The 24212-nt window shown below is 48.7% G+C and overlaps 11 protein-coding genes across 11 annotated transcripts; 5 read left to right on the top strand and 6 right to left on the bottom strand.

Annotated features, from left to right (window-relative positions):
• Positions 1-4806: 4806 nt before the first annotated feature.
• On the bottom strand, positions 4807-5987 carry BZA70DRAFT_225235 (putative sodium bile acid cotransporter; the record flags this gene model as incomplete). Its single annotated transcript, XM_064910210.1, has 2 exons — positions 4807-5489; positions 5564-5987. Coding segments are annotated over 2 exons (1107 nt in total), but the record flags the coding sequence as incomplete, so codon positions are not given.
• Positions 5988-7050: 1063 nt separating this feature from the next.
• Positions 7051-8995, bottom strand: BZA70DRAFT_284922 (ribose-phosphate pyrophosphokinase 1). The gene is made up of 5 exons (XM_064913653.1): positions 8621-8995; positions 8506-8557; positions 8371-8444; positions 8213-8284; positions 7051-8128 (listed from the first exon to the last, which is right to left on the bottom strand). The coding sequence occupies exons 1-5, from the start codon at positions 8751-8753 to the stop codon at positions 7206-7208; spliced, it is 1254 nt and encodes a 417-aa protein (XP_064765803.1). The 5' UTR covers positions 8754-8995; the 3' UTR covers positions 7051-7205.
• On the top strand, positions 8996-10256 carry BZA70DRAFT_284919 (uncharacterized protein). The gene is made up of 4 exons (XM_064913652.1): positions 8996-9101; positions 9172-9583; positions 9645-9750; positions 9823-10256. Exons 1-4 carry the CDS (start codon positions 9076-9078, stop codon positions 10170-10172), a joined length of 894 nt encoding a protein of 297 aa, XP_064765802.1. The 5' UTR covers positions 8996-9075; the 3' UTR covers positions 10173-10256.
• Positions 10257-10265: 9 nt separating this feature from the next.
• Positions 10266-12360, bottom strand: BZA70DRAFT_93166 (P-loop containing nucleoside triphosphate hydrolase protein). The gene is made up of 2 exons (XM_064915546.1): positions 11840-12360; positions 10266-11763 (listed from the first exon to the last, which is right to left on the bottom strand). Exons 1-2 carry the CDS (start codon positions 12263-12265, stop codon positions 10360-10362), a joined length of 1830 nt encoding a protein of 609 aa, XP_064765801.1. The 5' UTR covers positions 12266-12360; the 3' UTR covers positions 10266-10359.
• Positions 12361-12396: 36 nt separating this feature from the next.
• On the top strand, positions 12397-13298 carry BZA70DRAFT_93106 (uncharacterized protein). Its single transcript, XM_064915545.1, has 3 exons — positions 12397-12723; positions 12780-12994; positions 13074-13298. Exons 1-3 carry the CDS (start codon positions 12654-12656, stop codon positions 13206-13208), a joined length of 420 nt encoding a protein of 139 aa, XP_064765800.1. The 5' UTR covers positions 12397-12653; the 3' UTR covers positions 13209-13298.
• A 448-nt stretch (positions 13299-13746) lies between these two features.
• BZA70DRAFT_300273 (uncharacterized protein) lies at positions 13747-15252 on the top strand (the record flags this gene model as incomplete). The annotated part of the gene is made up of 2 exons (XM_064914699.1): positions 13747-13914; positions 14032-15252. 2 exons carry the CDS (start codon positions 13747-13749, stop codon positions 15250-15252), a joined length of 1389 nt encoding a protein of 462 aa, XP_064765799.1.
• A 67-nt stretch (positions 15253-15319) lies between these two features.
• BZA70DRAFT_284911 (uncharacterized protein) lies at positions 15320-16937 on the bottom strand. The gene is made up of 4 exons (XM_064913651.1): positions 16514-16937; positions 16399-16444; positions 16122-16334; positions 15320-16068 (listed from the first exon to the last, which is right to left on the bottom strand). The coding sequence occupies exons 1-4, from the start codon at positions 16520-16522 to the stop codon at positions 15362-15364; spliced, it is 975 nt and encodes a 324-aa protein (XP_064765798.1). The 5' UTR covers positions 16523-16937; the 3' UTR covers positions 15320-15361.
• Positions 16938-17351: 414 nt separating this feature from the next.
• BZA70DRAFT_269706 (major facilitator superfamily domain-containing protein) lies at positions 17352-19197 on the top strand (the record flags this gene model as incomplete). The annotated part of the gene is made up of 3 exons (XM_064911233.1): positions 17352-17406; positions 17480-17600; positions 17667-19197. 3 exons carry the CDS (start codon positions 17352-17354, stop codon positions 19195-19197), a joined length of 1707 nt encoding a protein of 568 aa, XP_064765797.1.
• Positions 19198-19986: 789 nt separating this feature from the next.
• Positions 19987-21570, bottom strand: BZA70DRAFT_284902 (UNC-50 family-domain-containing protein). The gene is made up of 6 exons (XM_064913650.1): positions 21208-21570; positions 21044-21143; positions 20632-20903; positions 20473-20571; positions 20340-20419; positions 19987-20284 (listed from the first exon to the last, which is right to left on the bottom strand). The coding sequence occupies exons 1-6, from the start codon at positions 21447-21449 to the stop codon at positions 20160-20162; spliced, it is 918 nt and encodes a 305-aa protein (XP_064765796.1). The 5' UTR covers positions 21450-21570; the 3' UTR covers positions 19987-20159.
• A 47-nt stretch (positions 21571-21617) lies between these two features.
• On the top strand, positions 21618-23590 carry BZA70DRAFT_312896 (uncharacterized protein; the record flags this gene model as incomplete). The annotated part of the gene is made up of 3 exons (XM_064915002.1): positions 21618-21860; positions 21923-22588; positions 22650-23590. The coding sequence occupies exons 1-3, from the start codon at positions 21770-21772 to the stop codon at positions 23588-23590; spliced, it is 1698 nt and encodes a 565-aa protein (XP_064765795.1). The 5' UTR covers positions 21618-21769.
• A 179-nt stretch (positions 23591-23769) lies between these two features.
• Positions 23770-24170, bottom strand: BZA70DRAFT_229807 (ParB/Sulfiredoxin; the record flags this gene model as incomplete). The annotated part of the gene is made up of 2 exons (XM_064910237.1): positions 23770-23902; positions 23965-24170. Coding segments are annotated over 2 exons (339 nt in total), but the record flags the coding sequence as incomplete, so codon positions are not given.
• Positions 24171-24212: the final 42 nt, after the last annotated feature.

Below are 24212 nucleotides of genomic sequence, written 5' to 3'. Positions count from 1 at the left end.
TTAGTCTGTCATAACCTAGTTGTTGCAACGGACTTAAAACAGAGATTTATCATCATCATCATCACTTGCCTGAACCTTCCAGCATCTTCCAGTTACTTCTGGTTCCTTCCGGTTCCTTCCAGTTGCTTCCAGTTGCTTCCGGTCCCTTCTAGCTGTTCCCAGTTGCTTCTGGTTGCACCCAGTAGTTTCCTTAGGGTTTCAGTTTCCTTCAAGGTAACCCTTGATCCTTCTGCATAATGGAACACTATTTTCAACAGATGTAAAAAACTCTCTTTCCACAACCAGACTTTGAACACAATAAATTAAATAGAATAAAATAAAATAAAATAAAACCCTACAGAAAGGTTTGTAGTCACAACACAAAATTCTGAATTTCAACACAACGCACCAGGGGCTTCTTTTTTTTTCTTCTTTCTTTCTAAGTAACTAAGATTGAAAGATTCATTGTCATCATTATCAGCGTCAGAGGCTTCTAGACAGCTTGCATTGGGACAAAGTCACATAAATATTCATCAAGGAAGCTCTCCGAATCCATTTCTATAGTCATTGGCTGATAATGAAAGATGTGGCATGATTGAGATCCAAATCCTCTTCATCAGAGTCCAGGTCTTAACAACTTCATGGCGCAAGTTCCTTGATTTTTAGCTGTCGAATAGACAAAAATAATTGCTTAAGGGAAGGAGGCTCTGCTACAGGACAGGAAGGACATAATTTGACAAACGAGGGCAACGTTAGAGAGCAATCCCTGGTGGAAACACATGAAAGGGGTGGAGAGACTGGACGACGCTGTAGCAAGTGTAAGAGGATGAGACATAATGCATGCACTTATAAATAAGATGCAGAAATGTCCACTCTCTAGTATTTTGAATCCTCTATCATCGATCTGTGGTTGCGTCATCATTATTTTGATGATAGATGTGGCTGAAAGTGCACGGAACCTTATCAACTACATCATTTGACATGATTAAAACATATCTCAAATAAAAGAAAAAAATCAAAAAAAATCAGTAGTAACCTTCCAAGCTATCAACTTCCTTAAGAGACCTAGAGAGTAGTGGTATGGCTCAGCTGTATAGATGCTGCATTTCTCCCTTTAGATCCATGATTCGAGCCCCGCTTGGGTGCTTTTCCTGGATTTTGGTCTAATAATGAACACCTCTGATGACTTTCAGCTTGATAATTTTCAACAAAAATGGTCCTGGCTGCAGAATTTGTACTGAAACCCCCACTGCAGTAGCACTAAGTATACAGCAAAAGCAGTGAAAGAAGTTAGATATCTTGAACTTTATGGATTATACTTTGGACTTTACAGCAACACCTTCCCTTTGTGGAAATCATTGAATTGAAGCGATAGTAGCCCCCCCCCCTCCCCAGAACTTCGGGCAGGCATACTTGGATACACTATCAGGGAGATGGAAAATTGAAGTTGGATTAGAAAATGGAGATTTAAAATTGCTGGAAGAAGTTGAAGACAGTCTGTCATAACCTAGTTGTTGCAAATAGACTATAATAAAAAGATTCATCAACACCATCATTATCATCATCCCTAGTATAGTAGCACCAAGGCTACACAAAGTGGTGACAGAGATAAAATTCCCTGGATTTTTTGAGTTTTATACAATTATACTATGGACTCTACATCAGCATCTTCCCTTTCAGGAAATGGTTGAAGAAAGGCCCTTACTAGATTGCCTGGCCTCCTCTTTAGGCAGATATACTTGGATATTTCAAACGAGGAGATGAAAAATCGAAGCTGGATAAGGAAGTGAAGGCAGAAATAAATGGTGGGAAAAATTGGAAACATTTTGTTATAACCTAGTTTGGGTATAGAGAGTATGATCGAAAGATATTAGTGTCATCAGTAGAAGGCCGAAGCTTGCTTTCATAATTCTTGGGACTTCAAACTTGGCATTCCATTCATTGAGAGTGCGGCTATAGACTAGCTTATTGACAGAGTGCAAGGAGTTGCTATGACTGACACCTTATAGTGAATTTTGCGAGATTTGTTTTTGTTTTCTACCTTGAGATTTGATGATTTCTTTATATTACTGTTACGTGATCTCAGCGAAGGCCACAACTTGGGCAACAAAGCATCGACTGTCAAACGAGGCCATCCATTTCTTCACTGATGTCCCTGCTGTCTTGAAACGCCTGGAGAAGCCTCGGCGCGCCTCCAATCAATGCCAAGCCACTGTGATCTATCGAGCCATTAATCAACTGTCTGAAATCAACACTAAAGTCTCTATCTATTGGCTTCGCTCCGCTACCAAAGTGGAGGGCAGCAATCGCGCCCTGGCCTTAGCAACTCAAGCAGCCTCGTCGCCAGACCGCGTCAATCATGATTGTTCCTTGCGCTTTCTTTATAAGCTCGTCGATGACCTCGCTTTTGAAGAATGGAATGCCAGGTCCTCGATCAGAATATATAAGCGAGCGCGTTGCTTGTGCCACATTTTGTTCAACATGAGTTGAAATTTGAGCTTGTTGTCGAAGAAAATACTGAGCCAGCTCACTTGATGGACCGGCGCTATAACGTGCTTGTTGTATACTGACTACGAAGAAGAGACTCATTATCACAATCGTTGTCCGTCCTAGAGTGTCTCGTACATCTCTAGAGGCTTTAGGATGCTGCCAGAAACAGAACTTCTGACGCTCTTTGGCACAGAGAGAAATTGCGCTGAAAGCACATCAACACGAGCGGCTATGTCACCAAAAGATGTCAGCGCTTGAGCTGTTTGCGCTTTCTTTACAGCAGCATCGAAAAGCTCGCTTCTGGCGAACGGAGAGTCGATATCAGTGCGAAACTTATAGAGAATTGTTATAGCTGACTCAATTTCGACGGCTTGGACGGTAAATACACTGCCATCAAACTAGGTGATTCATACATGGCTTTAAAGAAGAGGTAGCAATACTGTGCGCCTTCAATGTCGTCTAGACTACTTGTTAAAGACCATTCAGCTGGATTTCCAACCCCAAAAGACGACTGAGACATTCAATGTTGGGAAATATCCGCCCTGGCGCGTTCCGGACATCTATAGCAGGCTTGAGAAATTACCAGAAAAGGAGATTTTGGGAATCATTGGCGAGGGGCTGGAATATCTACACTCGTTGATTTTGCAACGCTGAGGATAACGCTATTGGCTGGGCTTTCACTGACGAGTATGGAGGCTACTTCAGGCATGATCAGTTCGGCATTTTGGGCTCTCAATCTGATCTTTATTTTGCGGCGATAACCGCCTTAGCGAAGGCCACAACTTGGGCATCAAAACAAAAACTGTCAAACGAGATCATCCACTTCTTCACTGATGTCCCTGCTGTCTTCAAGCGCCTGGGAAAGCCTCGGCGCACCTCAAATCAACGCCAAGCTACTGAGATCTATCAAGTCATCAACCGACTGTCTGAAACTAACACCAAAGTCTCTATCTATTGGCTTCGCTCCGCTACTAAAGTGGAGGGCAGCATTCGCGCCCTTGCCTCAGGAACTCAAGCAGCCTCGTCGCCAGACTGCGTCAATCATCAATGCACCTTGCGCTTTCTTTATAAGCTCGTCGATGACCTCGCTCTTGAGGAATGGAATGCCAGGTTTCAAGCTGCGCCTCGATCAGAATATTATCAATATGAAGGCAAGACTCGATTCTCTATCAACAAACCCCTTGTGGATATCCCTCGCAGCGTCGCTAGCTGTATTGTGAGCTTCCGGACAGGACATGGCTTATAGTCCCTCTCCAGACTGTTGGTGTGGAGTTCCACTGCAGTCAGTTGAGCATGTGCTTCTTTCTTGTCACAAGCACAGAAGGGAACGGAAGAGCGCCTTTGAAAGTATCCCTATGGCCGAACGCACGCTCTACCGCATTATCTGGACAGACAAAGGTTTTTCTGCACTTGTCAAGTATCTCCAGAAGACCCATGTTGGCACTGGTCACTGGTATCATCAGCAAACCTCTCTCATACAGAGCCAGAGAGATTAGTTATGGATCAATTTTTTGGTAGATTCGAGAGCGGGCCGTGCAAATTTCGATATGGATGAGTAGCACTGAGGCCTCTGAAAGAAGCTGATAGCTTGGACAATTATTATTGAATTTTTTGAATTTTTATCTATTATTTGATATATGTAATAGCTGGTGAATTTTGCGAAATTTCTTTGTATTATTTTTGACTTGGAGATTTATTAGTTATTCGTTCGTTTGTTATTGTGACACGGTCTAAGGATCTATTTTGTTCTATATAGTGGCGAAGGGGAAGATAGTCTGTCATAACCTAGTTGTTGCAACGGACTTAAAACAGAGATTTATCATCATCATCATGAGGTAACAGTACTAATAATCATTAGTGAAGGGCAGAGGTGAAGTTGTATTCTATATATATAAACAAATGATATGATGATTTGCTAGAAATCACAAAAATGGTTGAATGAATTAAAAAGTATGAGAGCACAGAAAAACTCACGCCCAGCGCCTGCATTATTGTACCCAAAGAATGTTTTCCACCCTTGCATGCATGCTAATGGTCCAGATGGACAACATAAAAACACAAAAATAGAATCACGTATCAAAAACAGAAGCCAACCAAGCACATGAACAAAAAAATCGCTGAAATGACAGATTATGTATGATGATAACTTCCCTTCTCCACATCCTCTACTTTCATGTGAGCGAGTTCCGGCTCGCCGACAGCAACATCTATTTCACCGGCATCTTGGCTTGACCGCATAACCTCAGATGATGGGTTGTTTGACGACTCGCTAGCTTGCATCCCATTAGGCTTCTCAGCCATCAAGGCATTTTTCTTGCTCTCCTCCTCTAGTCTAGCTTCCTCTTCTTCGTCGGCAACCCATCTTCTGAACACTGGAACCGACAATGAAGAGAAACAGAGCTGCTCGATTTGATATAAGATAATGGGAATCTGAAGCATCTGCTTTGCCTGGTCATTGATAGAGGAGTGACTGTAGAGAGCGTTGATCAACGGAACTCCGAGGGCTGGTGTTTTTGCAGGAACAACATAACAGATCGCAATAGTGTCCCGCTTGTTAAAGCGGAAGAAGCCAACAAATGCATCAAGGTACTTGTTCTTGAAGCGTAGTTTGTGTGATCCTCGGGTAATCAGCAAAGTCACGAACAGGAAAAACCAATAAACGCCAAAATTCTGCATGAGAACAAGTGCTGTAGTCTGTGAACTCGACTCGTCAAACGCGCCGGTGTAGAAGCAAGACGAGAAAGTACTCCACATGATGAGAATCAGGAACACTTGACTGAATTTGTTGATTTTGAATTTAAGCGCAAACCACGTCACTTGTTTCTCAAAAAAGAACCGCAGGACCTGGCCGACGAAGAGAGGAACGAAGACTGTAAGACCAAGCTGTTTGAAGACCGAACGATAGAGCGTGCTGTATCCGCCGCTCGACTTGCCCGCAGGTCGGAAATCACCCCATTTGTCCGTCGAGGACATGTACATACTGATGAGCGCCGGAGAGAGTACTGGAGAAAGGAGGTTGGCTAGATTAGACGTCGTTAATATATCATTCACGTACACAGACAATGACTGTAACCAGAAATCGGGTCTATCATACCAATGGTAACTTCCACTAGTGTCGCAGCATGGTTTCCGTGGGCGTTACGCGTAAAGACGACGTTGGAACCGATTGTAGTAGGTGTGCAGCCGAGAAGGATAAAGCCGGCGATGACAGCGGTGCTGAGATGCGGGTCGTCTGACATGAGGGCGGCATATGCGAAAACGAAGAGAATGCAGCTGGTGAACATATATGACAATATTTGAGCAACGAGATGGACCCGGTAGAGCGTTGCGGATTTTAGGAAAACTTTTGAATTCATGGTGAGGCCGGAGATGAAGAAGATGAGGGCGGGGCAGACGTAAACGATTGAGTACTGAGCAGCTATCCAGCCGCCTTTGCGACCGAGGTTGGGCACGAGGTAGGCAATCAAGATGGCAATACCGAGGCAGACGAGGAACCACTGGTCGAGAACCATGTTCAGGTAGTCGCGCCAGGTCATCTTCTTCCACGCCGCCCAAAAAGACGACGCGAAGGCCTTCAGCTTTGGAAACATCGGTGTGAGAGGACAGGGAACAAAGCACGAATTCTTAGAGAGACTGAGAGTTAGTCCGGAAGTCCATGAATATTCACGAAGAAAGAAGGCTGAGAGCAAGGAGTGTAGTCGCGGGAAAGATGAGCAATTCCGAGATTATTTCCAGCCCTTTAGCACCAATTGAGGAGGCGTGGAGCTTACCGGAGATAAAGAAGCAGGCGATAGAGGGCAGGCCAGGTACTACTCCAAAACACAAGCGACCTAGTTGTTTCCCCACCGAATAGTAGAGATACTGAAGAGAACCAACGCGAGTCAGACGATAACAGACAGGCAGCAAGGAGCAGAAGACGAAGGAGCAGAACCGCGAAGGTTGACGGCGGGCGGTGGAGACGAAAAAAGATGCAATCGTCGCGGAGCTTTTGTGCGCCGCCGACCCCCCCGGCCGGATACCCGCTGATTTGCCCTAACCCTGGCCGCGTCTTCTAATTCTTTGTTATACTCGTCGATCTATTGGTGCGCTATTTGTCGCTCAGAAGTTTAGTTAGTATAGCATGTGATTGAAGTTGATCTTGTGTATATTATTCTATCTGATATATATTCCTCAATTCCGAGATCTTCCAACCGGCGCAAATAGCTCATTCGCGCGTTTATCATCAAAGCCGGCCAAAAAGGGACCCCGGCTTCGGTAATGTGATTGTGCGGCTCAGGTCCGATTGCCATTGGGTTAGGTTTCATGTAAGACCGGTTTCTTGCAGAGCATCCCATCGGACAGAGATCCAGGGCGCGTGTTCTGCTCCCCGGACTCCGTCTTACGGACTCCTGCCTTTTACAGACTCCGCGCCAGTTTCAATACACTTAGAGTGTAATAAATCTGGCGGCTCTTGCTCTCCCAGTGCTCCGTTAGAACGCTTTCTCTGGATTGAAACAGCCGCCAACAGGCATTTGTTTCGGAGAAAGATTCTGCAGCCCAAAGACTGCATCACTGGTTTAACTACGTCTTGCACATAGTGCAGTAAAGTAATAACGTCAATCAGATTGCAAACTCCTAAACAGCATAATCACAAATGTAAAAAATAAATGTATATGTGAAGATCAGGGAAAAGTCAGCAGGTCATATGTTCTTATGATCCCGGCATCTTCACACTAGCTCTTGATGTGGCAACACATCTAGAGCGTCATGTAGTGATCAAAAAGCGCAGAGATGCTCTCACCGTAGTGATTTCTGCGCATGCACTCGGCCAAGATAGGCGAAATATCAATCACTATCAGCTTATTGTGGCTGTTGCGACGAGCAGACGGAATCGGGAATGTGTTTGTGACCACGATCCAGTCAATACACCGCGATTTCTCCATCTCTTCCAGAGTATCATCGCCAAAAACACCGTGTGTCGCGATAACGTAAACGCTCTTTGCTCCACAGTTCTTCCGGCAGTGCTCCGCAGCCGCAATAAATGATCCAGGGCGATCAATCATGTCATCGACAATAATCGCAGTCCGGTCCTTAACATCACCAACCAAAGTGATCATACGTTCAGCATCCATCTGCTCGAAATTATCCTCATCATCAGATTCGACTGCATCGATTGTTCCTCCAAGGGCCAGATCCGTCTGTGATGCTATGGAATAAATCGACGACTGCATCGGGTCGAGCTCGGAGTGTGAGCCCTCCGTTGATTCCTCGATAGGTGCTTCATAGTCGTCATCAACAACATGTCCTTGGACGACTCGGGCTGATCTGATTTCAGACATTGACATATGATCCTCTTCCTGATCTTCCTCTTCTTCTAGTATAGTAGGCGAAGCACGTGAGATGGGGAAAACATTTCTCCGACGTCTATCAGTGTGGATCATTGCGAAATCAATCTTGAGCGCATCCGCAAGCGCTGTAACTCTCTTGGTTCCACCCGGGTTCTTCGAGACCACAACCGCGTCCCGCCAGTCAGGAACGTTATGCCGGATCCAGCGAGCCAAAGTAGGGCCCGCGTGCAGGTTATCGACCGGCTTGGTGAAGAAGCCCTGCATCTGCGCAGCGTGCAGATCCATCGTGATAACATGATCTGCGCCAGACATAGTAAGGAGATTCGCAATCACTGTAGTTGTGCAAATTAGTGGTTAGATAACTTTGATTTCATGCTTCATTGACTGTTAAACTCGATCGAGAAACAATAACTTACTTCTAGCAGTGATTGCACCTCTATGTTTCTTCATCTTACTCTGTTTTGAGTAAGGAAAGTAAGGGACGACAGCTGCAAGATGCGTGAACGACATATTAGCAGCCGACAGTAAAAATGGGGCCATAGGCGACCTCGCTTGAGCGGCTTGTAGGACCTACCGGTGATCTTGTTCGCAGAACCTCCCCTGCACGCCGCGATCATGATCATAAGCTCCATGATATCATCGTTTATCCTTGACAAGGGTTAGATTCAAAACGTGAGCCTCTTTCTGGTGTACAACGAGCAGTACTAACCGTGATGATCCGCTCTGAACAATATAGACATCTTCGTCCCGAACAGACTCTCCTACAGTGATTTCAGCATGTTGGAGACTTCCCACCGCATCGCAGAAACGTTCAAGACACATACCCATAGACACTGATGTTTCGCCATTTGCAAACTTCTGCAGAGTGCATTTCCCTTCCTGAACCCCAAGCCTCTCGCAAACTAGCTTGCCGAGTTCTGGATGCGAGGATCCGACAAAGATCTTAGATTTGCGCATGATGATGGATCCAAGGCCAGACCAAAGAACTCGCTCTAATATCTATCCGAAAGAACACCGCTGATAGAAAAGAGAAAGACAGCTGGGGACCAGGCAGAAGCTGTGACGATTTGCGGACGAGCTTCTGAGAAGCTTTAACTTGAGGATTTTTTTTGCACGCGCTCACAGATAAACCTTAATCTGAATATTTCTTGTCGACTGTCAACGCAACTCGCGTGATGTATAGACACTTGTGCTGGGTTTAGGGTTTGTTCTCTGCTTGCTCCTCCACCACCGGTTCTGTGTTAACGTTCGATCTGATTCGTGTTTTCTTGTAATCACCATGATCCATCAAGAGAATATAAAAATGTATGGTAGCTGTTTATACTCAACTCGCATCTCTGTCTTGACTCTCTCTCTGACCAACTAATTCTTCCAGGGCACCGCATTCTCGGACGCCGTCTCCCGGCAGATCACCCTCTCCCACCAGAACGCGTTCAGTATCCCGAGGACGGTCTCTCTCTCCCCGACCTCTCTCAGACGCCGGCTCTTCCCGTAAACGGATTTCGCGCGGATCAGCTTCCCGCTCTCCCTCCCGCTCTCCTATCCGCAGTCGCAGCCGCAGTCGCGGCCGCAGCCTATCCCGCTCGCGCTCTCGAAGCTACAGCTCAGCCTCGCGGAGTTACTCGCGCTCGCGATCTCGATCTCGGTCGTACACCCCTCGGAGTTATGATTCCCGAAGCTTGAGCCGTAGTAGGAGCAGAAGTCGATCTCCTCCGTACCGGGGAGGCAGAGCCAGATCGCCTGCTCGCTCTCTGAGCCCCAGGGGTCCTGCGCTCATGCCAAAAAGGGTAAGTGCAGTACAGCAACGAACTTTTTGGTATTCTTGTTACTAACCTCTCGAATAAACAGCTCTGTATTCAAAAATTATCCCCGAGTGTTAACGAAAGTCATTTACGTGAGATTTTCTCGGCATATGGTCGAATCACTGACCTATTGATTCCACGCGGTCCTAGAGGTTCGTAATTCAAATTAATGTGAGGTCAGATTAGCTACCATTTTTTGCTGACAATACACCCCCTCTCACCAGGACACCGCGGCATATGCTACATGTCCTTTGAGACCGAAGAAGAAGCCGACAAAGCGATTGCGCATATGGACGGTGGTATAATCGATGGCTCCGAAATCGACGTCGAACACGCGACACCTCCTCCCCGCGCAAGAGGTCCTCGGAACGGACCTGGCCCGCGTAATGGCGGCGGTCCCCCACGGGGCGGCCGACGTGGTGGTTGGGGCGGAAACGGGCGGATGGACAGCTATGTCCCCGGAAGGTCTGGCGGCCCGGCTTCGTCTGGTCGGAGGTGGTCGCGCAGCCCGCCACCGCGGCACGGAAATGGTAATAATTATAGAAGTCGGAGTCCTCGTCAGGGATTCAGATGAACGCGCGCGTGTACGTTGTGATTAGAAGGAGGCAGGGGTGGTGTATGTTATCTTAGCTGAATGGATTACTATAAAAGCGTGATTACCAGCTTATATTAAGGATTATAACAGATTATATACATTCGGTGCTTCTAGCTGTATTGTATTGATCATATATGTACAAACCGGCCATATTGTCTGGAACCTGCTAAAGAATACACGTCACTTTAGCCTCCTCATGTGGAGCACCCTCCTCGCGAGGATTCCTTATAGCCTCTTCAATCTCATGAGCCGACAATGGCCGACACAAAAACTTGAGGTCATCCAGACTACTAGCCTGAATCGCAGCCATCGCGCCGAGAACGTAAATCTGTCTCAAGCCTGGGAAATTGATGCCACTGATCTGCTTAGCGCCCGAGATCAAGAAATCAGGAAACTCCGGAGACTCATTATTCTTTTCGAGAAAGATGGACTGTGTCGCCGCCAAATCAAGGTCTTCAAACCCTCCATCCGCGAACGGGCGAGATTCTTTCATCGTTAGAGAATCGATTGCGATGACGGTTTTTCCCTTCTCCATCAGAGCAGCGATCAACTTTCTCTTCGAAACAGTGTCAGGGACGATAAGTAGTGTCTTCTTGATCTGTCCTGCGTCGAACTCGGAAATCAGGGCTTTGAGATGGCGCTCTGTAATCGTATCCGTAACCACGTCGTGGTATTTTTTGGCTGGTTTCCAGCGAGCTCCAGCAGAGAGAATCGAATTTATGTGACCTTTCTCGACAACTTTCTTGTAAGTGATCTTGATAGGAAGATTTTTCTCTGTATCCTGGCCCGAGTCGCGTTTCGAAGGCTGAGAGTTCGGGACTGAATACACTTTCAACGGCGCGCCGTCCATCCATTCTGTCTTTGCAAGCTTTTTGACTACATCTTGACCAATAGCCCTCGATGAAGACAAAGCAACGTTGATCAACGGGAGGTCGAGTGAATAAACTCGCAAAGCCTTTTGCCGAAGCTTCGTCAGGTATGTCATAAGCTGATTGATCATCCGTAAGGGCTCCATTTTCCGGAGCGTTTTCCCCGACGTCTTTCTCTTGATGTCCAATTTCGTCTGCTTGTCGACCTCGTCGATAACAACGGTTCGCACAAACGCGAGGTGCAGGAGTTCGCGCTGCTGGTCGTTCGAGAGGATTTCAAGCATCCGCCCAGGGGTAGCGATGAGTATATGGGGCACAGGATATTGGCGCAGCAAATCAACTTGCTGCTGTGCGGCATGGTCTCCGGCTCGGCAAAGCACTTGCACAACTTGGGGGATAGGAACGGGTGCGTTGCCTTGCCGCAGTGAACTGACAATGATATCCATATACTGATGCGCAAGTTCGATCGAATGAACAAGGATCAACGAGGACACGCTCGGTATTGGTGTCTTGTACCTAGGCTGCGAAAGAAGATGGAGAACAGCCGCGAAGGACTTTCCGGTGCCAGCGGGAGAAACTCCGACGAACGAGCAATTCTGCAGAAGAGCATCTAAGAGCTCTTGCTGGACCGTTGTCGGATGAGTGACTTCTGGATATTTGAGCTTTAAACTCCGTAGCACTGCTTCCCTTAGGTTGAAGTCCTGCAAATGTGAACAATTATGTGTCAGTAACGAGTCTCACTTTGCTTCAAAAGTAGTAATAGATTTCCAAACTCACCTCAAATCGCTTTCGAGGATGGTCCTTGAAATATTCATTCGTCGTCTTTGCTTCTGGTCGTTCAGGCCTGGCCTGCTTTTCCTCTGTTGTATTATTTTCATCTCGTTGTTTGTCCTCCTCTTGTGCCCCCTCTTCTGCCTCTGTAAACACAGGCGCACTCTCATCATCAACTTCACTCGCCCCTTCTGCCTCCAATAGCTCAGATGCAAGCGGTGCGCTGTCTTCCGAGACAGATCCGCTCTCAACATCTGGTGTATTTGTCGTCGACGTCGAGTACAGTTTCCGCGGATCACTCCTGCTGCGATCAACAGCTCTCACTCGTTCGACCAAACAGATCGAGCCTCTGCACTGCCTCAAGCTAATATTCGCTATGCACCGAGCAGGACGTATTGTCCCCACCGCTCTTCGCGCGGCCCGAGAAATCATTTTCCTTTGTCTATAACCTGCGTCGACCAACGTCTCTAGCAAAATCAAAAAAAATCCTGAAGGTTGGGAGTTGGGAGTCGGAGCGTGAGTCAGTGATTAGTCATCCAATTGAGTTGAGAGCGCTGGTTGATGGGCATATGACGCGATAAGGCAAAATGATACAAACCCAGGTTGGGATTGGTCACGGACCAGCGTCGTTTTCCCGACAAAGTCATAAGACCAATGATGGTTGCTGCGTTCTCTTTTTCCTGCAGGATATGAAGTGATGGAGACTTGAATTTGCGTATTATTTTCCATTATTTTGCTGAAAGAGTATACGAAGCACAGATTATCGCGAGACTTCAGGGGGTTGTTTGTTATCTACCTCGTCCGATAAAGATAGAAAAAGATGTCGTCAGCATCAGTGGTTTCCTCCGACGGACCGATAGACTCAAAAGTCGACGTTCTGCAGCTTCCCGGTATGTGAATGAAGTAGCAGATCTCTCGGTGTATATCATCATACTAACACGATGAGCGGTTACAGCGGACCTGCGGCGGCAGTTCTACAAAGACCTGCAGAGCCTGACACAGTATGTCGATAGAGACCTAAGGCAGAGAATCACATCCGTCCACGCGAACTCGAAGCATATTGCGACGCAGTCAAAAGAGATCAGAGTGCGGACCGGTGCGCTTGCAAAGGACGCTACAAAGTGGGAAGAGTTGTCGGGAAAAGCAACACAGGCGTTGAAGGTATGTTTTAGCTTCTGCCCTACCGCTTGAGTGTTGAAGTGTTTTGAAGCAAGATTGCTAATATGTTGGTGGTTTGTAGGAAGCTGGAGACGTACAGAACTGGGCTGAGATCCTGGAGGTCGAAATCAGCGCGCTCGAAGAGACGATGAGAATAGTGCGAGGAGAAGTCGACGACGAAGATGAAGAGGACGCAGCATTATCGTCGAAATCATAGCGCAGTTATATCATGGCAGCTGATTGCAGCTGGATATGAATGCATCATAGTCGAGTAGCTTGGTAGTTGGATTATCTGGTTGTTTACATTTGGGAACGGAGTTTGGGGTGCTTGGAGACATTGCGACTGGCTTTTTTGTATACATACGGTCAAGTTATAATCGTTATTTGGAATCTAGGATGGTGTGTTTGACAACATTGACAGACTGTTTGAGTACAGCAGTGGAAGGCGGGCGGGAGACGGGAAGGATAGATGGGGATGCTGTACATGGAATGGATTGTATGTGCCTTGTCAGCGGGGTATATTATGAGCTCGTTATACTCCAAAGCTGCACAGACATTGGTCTATAGAAGCTATTGATATCTTACGACGCATAATAAATGATCATGTTTCTACACCGTCTTTTATAATTACACAGAGGAAGTAGATTAGTGGTAGAGCTAAACCCTAAACATAAAAACCACTGACCGACGCCTCCAACGTCATAAAGCAAAATTATCAAATCCATCCAACCACTCCGTGCATTTATCTCAGAACCATGGCCTCCGCAACATCTTTGGTGAACGACCGAAAGTCGCTATTCATCGCATTCGCCGCGCTGGCAGCTACATCAGCGGCCTCGGTTCTCTGCACGCTCACGGTCCAGTCCTGGGACCGCCAACGAAAGCTGCGCGAGCTGAAGGAATCAGCGGCGTACTTTGACGAGGTTAATTCGTCGACTCCGCAGCTTTTGTCGCACGTGAACTCGTCTTCGGACGAGGCGTCGAAGAAAAAGACGAAGAAAATCAAGTTGAATGAATTTGGCGTGCCGGTGTCGCATCAGGGTTCGTTAAATTCCATCTCGGAGCACGATGAAGACGGACAAGAGAAGGAGTATGATCCGGTGCTGATCGACGAGCAACTTGCGCGAAACCGGGTCTTTTTCGGCGACGAAGGGCTGAGCAAGATCCGCGACGCGTTTGTGATTGTGGTTGGCTGTGGCGGGGTGGGAAGTTGGGCGGTGACGATGCTGGTGCGGTCTGGGGTTGGTAAGGTGCGGATCATTGATTTCGACCAGGTCACGCTTTCTTCGCTGAACCGGCATGCGAGCGCGACGCTCGAAGACGTGGGGACTCCGAAAGTGGAGAGTTTGAAGCGGTATCTGGCAAAGATCGCGCCGTGGGTGAAGGTCGAGGCGAAAGTTGATCTATGGACGAAGGAGAGCGCGGGCGAACTGCTAGAAGGAAAGCCGACTATCGTGGTGGACGCGATCGACAACATCGACACGAAAGTGGATCTGCTGGAGTACTGCTACCGCAATCAGATCCCCGTGATTTCAGCGATGGGAGCAGGCTGCAAAGCCGACCCGACGCGAGTCCAGATCGACGATATCTCAGGCTCGGCCGAGGACCCGCTCGCGCGATCTACGCGGCGGAGACTACGGATGAAGGGAATCGTGACCGGGATCACGGTCGTGTACTCTTCCGAAAAGCCAGCGCCGGAGAAAGCTTCGCTGCTGCCGCTCGACGAGGCGACGTTCAAGCAAGGCAAGGTCGAAGAGCTCGGCGTGCTGCAAGATTTCCGCGCGCGGATCCTGCCGGTTCTGGGGACGATGCCGGCGATTTTCGGGTTGACGGTGGCCACGCATATCTTGACGCACATAGGCGGCTACCCGGTCGGCGAGTACATTGCGACCAAGAACCGGATCAAGACGTACGACACGGTGCTGCACCAGTTATCAGGGCAGCGGATGCGGACGGAAGGCGTGCAGGTTCTGCCGTTTGATATCGAGGATGTGGGGTATATGATTGAAGAAGTGTTTCGGGGCCGGTCAGTGATTTCGCGCGAGAGCGGCGCGGGGAGGATCGCGTTGTCGAAATGGAGGGCGGAGGAGGGATGGACGATGCAGAATGTGGTGTTGATGACGAGGGAGGAGATGAAGAAGCATGAGCAGCGGGTGCTCAAGGGTGGGGAGAAGGTCGAGGAGGTGTATCCGCAGTCGGTTTTGGATTTGGTGGAGCGACGATTCGAGGAGGAGAGGACGTATTCAAAATATAGAGAGTAGTTGTTAAGAGCTACGTCGACGGTGTATTCTAGTGTATATATTTTCTAGTGGAAAACTTTTTTGAATGTATTACATCAAGTAAATTGTAACTCCTAAGGTATAAAATAAGTCACCGCCGATTGACGGCAGTGAAGCCGCCTCCGAAAGAGACGTCCTCCATTTCCTCATCTTCAATATCCTCATCCTGAGCTCCGCCATCTTCTGTTTGAGACACGATCGGGGTATCTTCCTCGTCGTCGTCTCCGTTCGCGTCGTCAGGGATGGGTGATCGAGAAGAAGGACCAGCGCCTCCACCACCACCGCTACTGCCACCACCGCCGGATCCAGCGCCAGCACCAGAGCCAGAGGTGATGTTCGATACGGGGGTGACGGGAACCGGAGGTAAGCTTCCGGGCGCGACGTAGGCCTCCATTTCGCGATTGTAGCGGGCCTTTTCGGCGTCGTAGAGTTCGTAGTACGGTTTGCGGCCATCGTCGCCTAGATCACGCCAGGCTTCGGCCATGGCTTTTGTGAGGTCGAAGTTTTCGCCGCCGTGGGCGATGCCGTCGGCTCGGACTCGCTCTTTTTCATGGTCGCAGAAGATGATGTAGGCGTTTTGCGGGCGCTTGGGGGCGTTGGGATCCCTCGGGGGCTGCTTTCGCTTGGATGTAGGGACGGAGTTGGGGGCGGCGGAGGCGGAGTGGGGGGCGGGGGAATTGGCTGATTTTGCGGTGGCGGAGTGGGCGGAGATGGAGGTGAATCCGGAGACGTGGTCTTTGGATGAGGGGGAGAGTGAGCCGTCGGAGTCTCGGCGACGGTGCTTGTGAGTGCGGGGGGCTATAGAGTAAGAATCAGAAGGGGTGAGATGGAGAGGATTGATGGAAGAAGACATACAGAAGGAGGAGGGGATGGAGAGCCCTCAGAGTCGTCGACTTTGAGGATGGTTCGCTCCTCGAGTTTTTCGAGCAGGAGGGCGCGTTCTAGGCGCATACGCTGGACGGCGCGCTTTGAGCGGGCGATGCGAAGGGAGAGGATGTCGTTTTGATCCTCAATCTGGGATATGCGTCGCTTGAGATCTTTGCATTTCTGTTTGTATTTAATCTCTGAGGGGGGAGGAGGGGTTAGAGGAGTGTGATGAGGAGGATAGTAGGGAGGGGATCGACGTACCTTCGGAGAGCGGGATGGAGGGGGCAGCGAGGGTTGATTTCGGGGGCTGCAGGGGGTTAGTATGGCAAGAGAAGAGAGAGAAGAGAGAGAAGAGGAGGATGAGGATGAGGAGTACCTTTGACATTGTGGATGGGAATGTGATTGAGGACAGAGGGTGATGAAGGGAGGAGGAGGGCGGAAGGAGTTGCGGTTGAGGAAGTTGTCCTGAGGGCGTCGAGCGCTGAGTTTTGAGCTGAGCTGAGCTGCGATGGTGACGCAGCAGCGGGTTTGTTTACACTACAATTGATGTTGAACTGTTCATTCAATGATTAATCAGTGTCTACAAGAACGAAATATATCGAGAACAGTCTTTATTATAATAACTAACACCAGCTACACAGCACCTCTTCACTTCATACTGAGTCCTAAAAGGACGAAATCAAAAATTATAAAGCCCAGACTACCCGAAGATAGTTGGCAGTCGCAGAAAATCCGCGCTGTGCAATGCAGACTCCGCCACCGGCCATCGAGAATTCTTGAGCTCCGATGACGCTTTCAGGTAAGTATGAAGAAAAGAAGAAGAGAAGCGGCAAGAGGAGGGAGAGGAGACTCCTTCTTATACTCCGCCAAACCCTACACCCCTGGCTGTTAGGGCGCAACCCTACACTTTACTATTCTGGGGCCATCTGCACCCGCTGCATTCCTCAGATAAGCTAAGCCGCAGGCACACTTTGTTTCTCTACTTGTGCCCCAACTCCCTCACTCTCTGTTCACACTTCCGTTATCGCCTGGCCGAACACGAGCAACACGAGGCCGCCGTAAGCAACGAGCTGCTGGTCAAAGCCAAAGCCAAAGCCATCACCGCCCTCCACCTTCGCCATCTTATCCTCCTCCTCCTCTTCCCTCCTTCCTATCCTCTTCTCTTCCTCTCCTCACCTCTCCTCACCTCCCCCTCCTCTCCTCACATCCTCCCAATGTTCGACAAGCGAACTGCCCGCTACGCCTCCCTCGTAGCCGACTTCTGGGTTTGTACGTTATCATCCCTTATCATCCCCTCCACCCCCATCCCGTTATCGCAAACTAACCACAACAACCCCGACAGCCCTCGGCTCCGGAACCCACTATGTCTACTCCGCCTACGGACCTCAGCTCGCTGAGCGTCTCGGTTTCTCGGCCACCCAGTCCTCAGTCATCGCGACCCTCGGCAGTGTCGGGGTCTACCTGTGCGTCCAAACCTCTCTCCTTCCTCTCCTCCCGTAAACCTCCCTACTGACTCTGACTCCTCTCAGGGTCGCCCCCGCCGCCGGTGTCGTTATCGACCGGAAGCCTCCCCATATCCCCATCACCATCGGTGGCTGCATGATCCTCTTCGGTTACATGATGATGCGTTTCGCCTACACCTCCGAGCTGCGGTCTGTCGCCTTCGTCGGAATCTTCATGATCGTCGCCTCCGCCGGAAACACCTTTGCCTACCACGCCTGCGTCAAGTGCGCCGCCGTCAACTTCCCCCATAAACGCGGTACCGCAACATCCATCCCCGTCGCGGGATACGGTCTCTCCGCCCTCTTCTTCTCCCAGATCGGAAATGCCGCATTCCCCGGTGACACCGGTCGCTTCATGCTCATGCTGCCCCTTCTTTCCTCCGGCCTCGTCTTCCTCGGTCTCCCCTTTGTCCGCAACATCACCCTCGACAAGATCGCCGACTCTGAAGTCGCCGTCATCCCCGATGACATCCAGTCCGTCGAGACCGATGCCCTCATCCGCCAGACCACCAACTCCGCCTCCTCAGTCAACGAGAAGAAGTCCTACGCCGCCATCTCCGAGTTTGAGCACGAGAGCGCCCAGTCTGAGGTTACCGACGAGGAGGCCTCTATGGCCGACGAAATCGTCTACGCCCCCGACGACCCTGATGAGATCGACATCCACGGATGGGCCCTTCTCCGTGACTTCCGGTTCTGGACTCACTTCACCATCTTCGGTCTCATGTCCGGCTGCGGTCTTATGTACATTCTCTCCGACGGATACGTCCTCCGTGCTCTGTTCACCTACCGCAACCCCTACATCTCCCCCCAGGATCTCCTCACCAACCAGGCTATCCAGGTCTCGCTCGTCTCCTCCTTCTCGTTCATCGGTCGTATCATCGCCGGATACTGCGCCGATCGTCTCGTTCGCCACGGATACCAGCGCATGTGGGTCATCTTCGTCGGTACCCTTTGCTTCGTCCTTGCTCAGATCGGTGGTCTTACCATCACCTCTTCCCGTTTCATGTGGTTCACTTCGATCTTCAACGGTATGGGATACGGTGCTCTCTTTGGCTCCTACGCCTCCATCATGTCCGAGGTCTTTGGCATCAAGCGTTTCTCCGAGAACTACGGTTTCCTCACCATCTCCACCGTCATCGGCTCTGATGTCTTTGCCTTTGCTTTCGGTGCTATCTACGATGGCAACAGCTACTTCATCCCTGAGGATGCGTACATGAACTACCCCGAGTACAAGGGCGACTTCAACTCCTCCTCGCCTTACTACAACATGACCACAACCTACCAGTACTTTGACGAGTTCACCAACACCACCATGCGGAGATTCGGTTCCCAGGTCGGCCAGGTCTGCGACAAGGGCGTCGACTGCTACCGCACCGCCTTCATCATCACCCTTCCTTGCTCCATCGTCGCCACCGTCTTGTCCATCCTCCTCATCCGTTACGAGAACCGCAAGAACACCAGACTCGCCATGGAGCAGGAGGCCATGCTCGCGGCCGGTAACGCAAAGTCGCTTGCCGAGTCCTCGGACGCTGATGCTACCCTCGTCGCCGGGCAGTAATTTCGCCACCCTGCACTTCTCTATCTCTCCTACCCTTTTCTCTCCTCTATACAATCCACAGAACTTCCTCCTTTGCAAGGAGAAAGGAAAATATCGTCATTACACCGCTAATGACCTCTAGAAATCTATTGCATATGATCTCTTTTTTCTCTTTTATTGATTTCTCTACGGATTAAATGATTGGCTGTGGTTCTTCATTCTTCATCGGTGTTTCTTCCTCTTTTCTTCTTCTTTGTCATGATTGCTTCATTCTCATGCACTTCTATGTTCAAATCTGCTATAATATCAATGATGAAATTGTGCATTCTTATCATTATTGTTGAGGTTCTCGGAGGGGTTATTTTCATTTTTTTCACTATTTTTTTATCTATTCATTCATGTTAGGAAAGGAGTTGAGTTTGTATTTCTGGTTGTACCTCGGTTTTTTCCTTCTTGTCTTTTTCTAATTGGTGTCTCTTCTCAAATGTGGACCAGACACCGTCAACAATTGTCAGCTTCATCGACTGTGATGAGGACGACAGAAATTACCAAAGACACAAGATAATCTTTTTTTTTCATTTCAAGACGGTTGGGGCTTTCTTCTATGTCATTTTTCAAAACTGTTTTCTATATGCATGCGTCTGTCTGTTCCAAATAAACACAGGAAACCCTGTCTACTGGTGATGATAATGCTTTTTTTCGGCGGGTGTGGGGTCTATATATTGTCAGAAGGATAAGATATTCTCTTCTCCTGTCTGGGTTTTGTATCTACAAGTATGCTGTTTGAAAGTAATTTGCTGGCTCGGATCGTGTTGTATCTATCTAATCAACCTCATCAATTTCTATTCCGATCAAAAAAAAAACTATAAATATGCTGCTTCTAACAGTGTTCTTGTCTTGTCTGACTGAGCTCGACAGTACCGAGTCAATGAATAATATTGAAAACTGATATGCTTAATGTATGGGAGAAAGTATAGGATCTCTTAATGGAAGTAAAACCTCACGGCATGCTTCGCGACATTAAAGCCAAACAGACTCGCGAGGAAGAGCACGACGAACGCCAATATCGGCACAAGTATGATCTCTGTATGTTCCAAAAACGGTAGTGCTGCAGAGAGTTAGTACGCAGAGATCTCAGAGGGGGGAAGAAGTTGAAGACGTACAGCTGTAGCCAAGGTATGTGATGACGACGTAGTATGAGAAGGCGCCTAGGTAAAGGAGGTTTCCGATGAAAAGGGATATCCTGGTATAGTGTTAGATCGCCGCGATAAATCAGTGGAGAGCACGCGAGCTTACCAATTATCCTTCACTATTATTGGCAGCATGATAAACTGCAGCACGTATAGGCAAAACCATATTATCAGGAACGAATTGCAATGCACATCAAAGCAGTAACTAAACTCAAGTCAGTCAATTACTTCCACTACCGAGAGAAAATCGTCAAGTTATACGTACGCCCACTCCAGCTTCGTATCGCTCTGCGTCATCGACATCATTCCCCGTCCACTACTCCGCTGCCTTAGAAATTTATTCACCAAGACCCATCCGAGCGTCGAAATGATCGCGCCGACCGCCAGGAAATCGATAAGCACGATATTGAACATCAGCTTGATGATCGGGAGGAATCCCGGCGAGTACGCGATTCCCCAGGCTATGGCTGACAGCATCAGAAAGCCGGAGAGGAGGAGGACGAACGAGGGATCATCGCGTGCCCATGTGTTTTTTGTCTCTATGGTGAGTCAATATTTTTGTTAGTCTTTTGAGATAGTCTCTCTGGTGGTCTTGTGTAGATGAACGTACGTTTCTAAATGGTGATATTCATTAGATTAGGTGGGCAAACCGACGAATCCAAACCACAAACACTTACTCTAAAATACATCTGTCGATACACCTTTTTCGGCGCAATAAACAGGTAGCATATCTCCCATATCGCAGTCTCGAAATCCAACGTCGGCGGTTTCAGCAGCCTATTCAATCCGATAGTAAGCAAAGTGACGACACCCCAACGATACCCCAATCGCATCTACTCACCTCCGCAGCACGACCGGTAACCGCGACGATCCGATATGTGGCGTTGTATTTGACCGATTCAGGCGCGGGTACCGCCGCGAGGAGGTTATTGATGATGTAGGAGACGGCGGAGAACCTGCGAAACGACCGATACCAGGTCCGCCGGGGCTGTCCTCGTTCACGGGCAGAATCGAGAGGCCGGAGGGGCCGTCGCCGTCGCCGATTGAAGGTGTGAGAGCTCTTCTGATTGAGTGGAGCGCCATTCAGAAATCGACAGTGTATTTATGATAATAGATGAGGATAATGAAAAGGGTGTTTGAGGGATATGGAGAGTGTGGAGAAGATGTTTGGATTCCAGGATTCAGACGGGTCGTGGCGAGCAACAAAGCCAGCCAGCCCTGCGGCTTCATTTGGAGCTTCAAACCTTGATAAATAATTTATTCCTTTAAATGTCCAGATATTGCTAAATACCTGATATTCTCTTTTAATAGTCTATTAGTTGATTCTACTGGACGTTCAGGTTAGCTGCGGAATTTTTATTGCATGGCAATTGCTATCTGAATTATAGCGAGCAGAACAGGAGATGTCGGGCTCTACGAATGATCTGCTTCAACTTGCGCAGTGGGTTGTCTCGAAAGGTGGTTTCTGTTCAGAAAATCTATCGTTTTCAATAGGTAAATATCTCTTACAGCTGTTACTACTTCTATCAAGGACTACTTCTAAGCAAAGACCATAGACGACAAATCTGGATCAACCGCGCACGCTTCTTCCCTCATAAACGCCAGCGAAAGCAATCCTCTCCCTATACTTTCCTGCCCCCTCAGTCTAGTCATTGATTTCGAAAAGGCTGCTACATATATCTGGGGAACTAGCTCAGCCTGTCCGATAAAGTCTGATCCGGTCATTGCAGTCCGCATCTATTTATGTCTCCAGCGTCTCGAGGGGGAAAATGCAGAGTATTTTCCATACATCAAGACTCTGCCGTCTTTGTTCGGCACTCCGATCTTCTTCACGGCAAATGAACTTGATCTCCTGCGCGGAACAAATCTATACGGCGACGTCGAACAAAGAAGAGCAAAATGGATCACCGAGCACTCAGAGATCCTTCCCCACATCCCCGACACCTTCGACAAGTCCAGACTGACGTCCGAGCTGTATCTATGGGCATGCACCGTGCTCACCTCGCGCTCGTTCCCGTCAAAGATCGTGTTCAATACAGCTGCAGAGGAAGAAGATTCCTCGTACCCGGTGCTGATTCCTTTGGTTGACTCGCTGAATCATTACCCACGAACTCCGGTCGTGTGGAACGTTGATCCTTCTTCGTTTGCGCTGGCGGCTGCGACTACGATCGAGGAAGGGCGGGAGATTTTTAATAATTACGGACCTAAAGGCAACGAAGAACGTATGTATTTTTTGAACTTGAATAATACTCTGGGATTGTATACTGACTCGTATCTGTTTAGTGTTGATGGGATACGGATTCTGCTTACCCGATAACGAGTTCGATCTCGTTTCTCTCAAACTGAGACTCCCGAACCTGACTCCTGATCAAATCGCAATCCTACAAACGAGCCCAGACACCGAAAACAGCGGTATATTCTACCTCACACTAGCCCATCCACTCCCCGACTCCTTGGTCCGTCTATTCTGCGTCAACGTCGCGAACGAAGCCGAGTTGGAGCACATGAAGTCGAATACAGAGACAGACAGTCTCCGTTGTAAGCTCGACGCTCTGATGAATCTCAGCATCGCTATATCTAGAAAACTCTCGGGTCACCGGCTTCCAGAGTTGCGAGACGAGTCTAGCTCCACCGAACGGAATATTTACCTCTATATATCTGGCCAGGTAAGGATTCTATCGGCATGCGCTGCTGCAATCTACAGACAGATTCTCGACTCTATAGCACCGAGGTCCAGCGCTAGTTTCAGTTTCGAGAACGAGAAACTTCGGCAAATAATAAAAGCAGAACTGCCGAGTTGCGGATTACATCTCGAGACTCTTGCTGCAGACGCGAGGTTTTCGCAGTTCTTCAACGCGGTGAAATCAGTACATTCTGATTTCCTAACCTCGGAAATGGACGAACTATATCTCTCGGTTTTCATCGCACATCTAGCTATACTCAGCTACTCCTCCGACAAGGCATCGCCGTACCGCGAATGGATAGAATCGATGCGAACGCGCTATGACGACAAAGAAGAGCCGGATGCAGATGCCGCGGATCAATTAGAGTATATGGACGACATACTGCAAAACTTGGCAGAGGTATGTCCCGAGGTTTTTGCAGGAGACGCGTGGTCGCAGACGCTGCTGGCATGGGCGATGAAGGTGGTGGGATCTGAGGCTGTGTATTTCCATTACGAGGAGCGGAGCGAGCCGATGCTTGTCGTGATAACGGGGAAATGAGTGTATCCGCTGTATGAAATGAAATCTATTGTATATACCCGAAACATAACACCTATTCTATCAATCGCCAATATTCAACTATATGATACAACCGACAATGCTAAAAGATCCTGCGATATCTAAGCCGCCGTAGGCGCAGACTCAGAATCACCTTCTGGTACACTACCTTCCGTCGGTCGCTCTTTAAACATGTTCTCAAGACTGCTGCCCACGTACATTGTAAGCATCGACTCTGTGACCGGCACGACTTTGCATTTGACCATTTTCTTCCCTGTGCGTTGGTATGCTTGGAATCTGTGGCATCCTCCGAATCTGAGTGGTTCATATTAGCAGCCCGCATACACACACCGAGTGAAAAGAGCAAGGCTACTTACCCGAAATACCACGACTTTCCATTCTTGCGCACCGTCAGAACGTCAATTGGCGGTAACCCGTCATCCAGAGCTTCCGGGTCTGTGTTTTTCAAAGTCTCAATCATCCGAGAAATCTTCTCCTCGTCCAGGACAGGAACAATGGGCCGCCGGATCGAGTCGAATGGCAGGTATTGGATTCTGTTGAGGTTGCCGGTTTGAATAGACATGTTTGTGTGCTATGCTGTGTTGCTGTGTTGACTGCGGTAACC

This window comes from Myxozyma melibiosi (genome assembly GCF_037950935.1).
Source record: "Myxozyma melibiosi strain Phaff 52-87 chromosome Unknown BZA70scaffold_15, whole genome shotgun sequence".
Lineage (NCBI taxonomy): Eukaryota > Fungi > Ascomycota > Lipomycetes > Lipomycetales > Lipomycetaceae > Myxozyma > Myxozyma melibiosi.
Note: the sequence above shows the minus strand (reverse complement) of the source record. Positions and strands in the feature narration are given on the sequence as shown.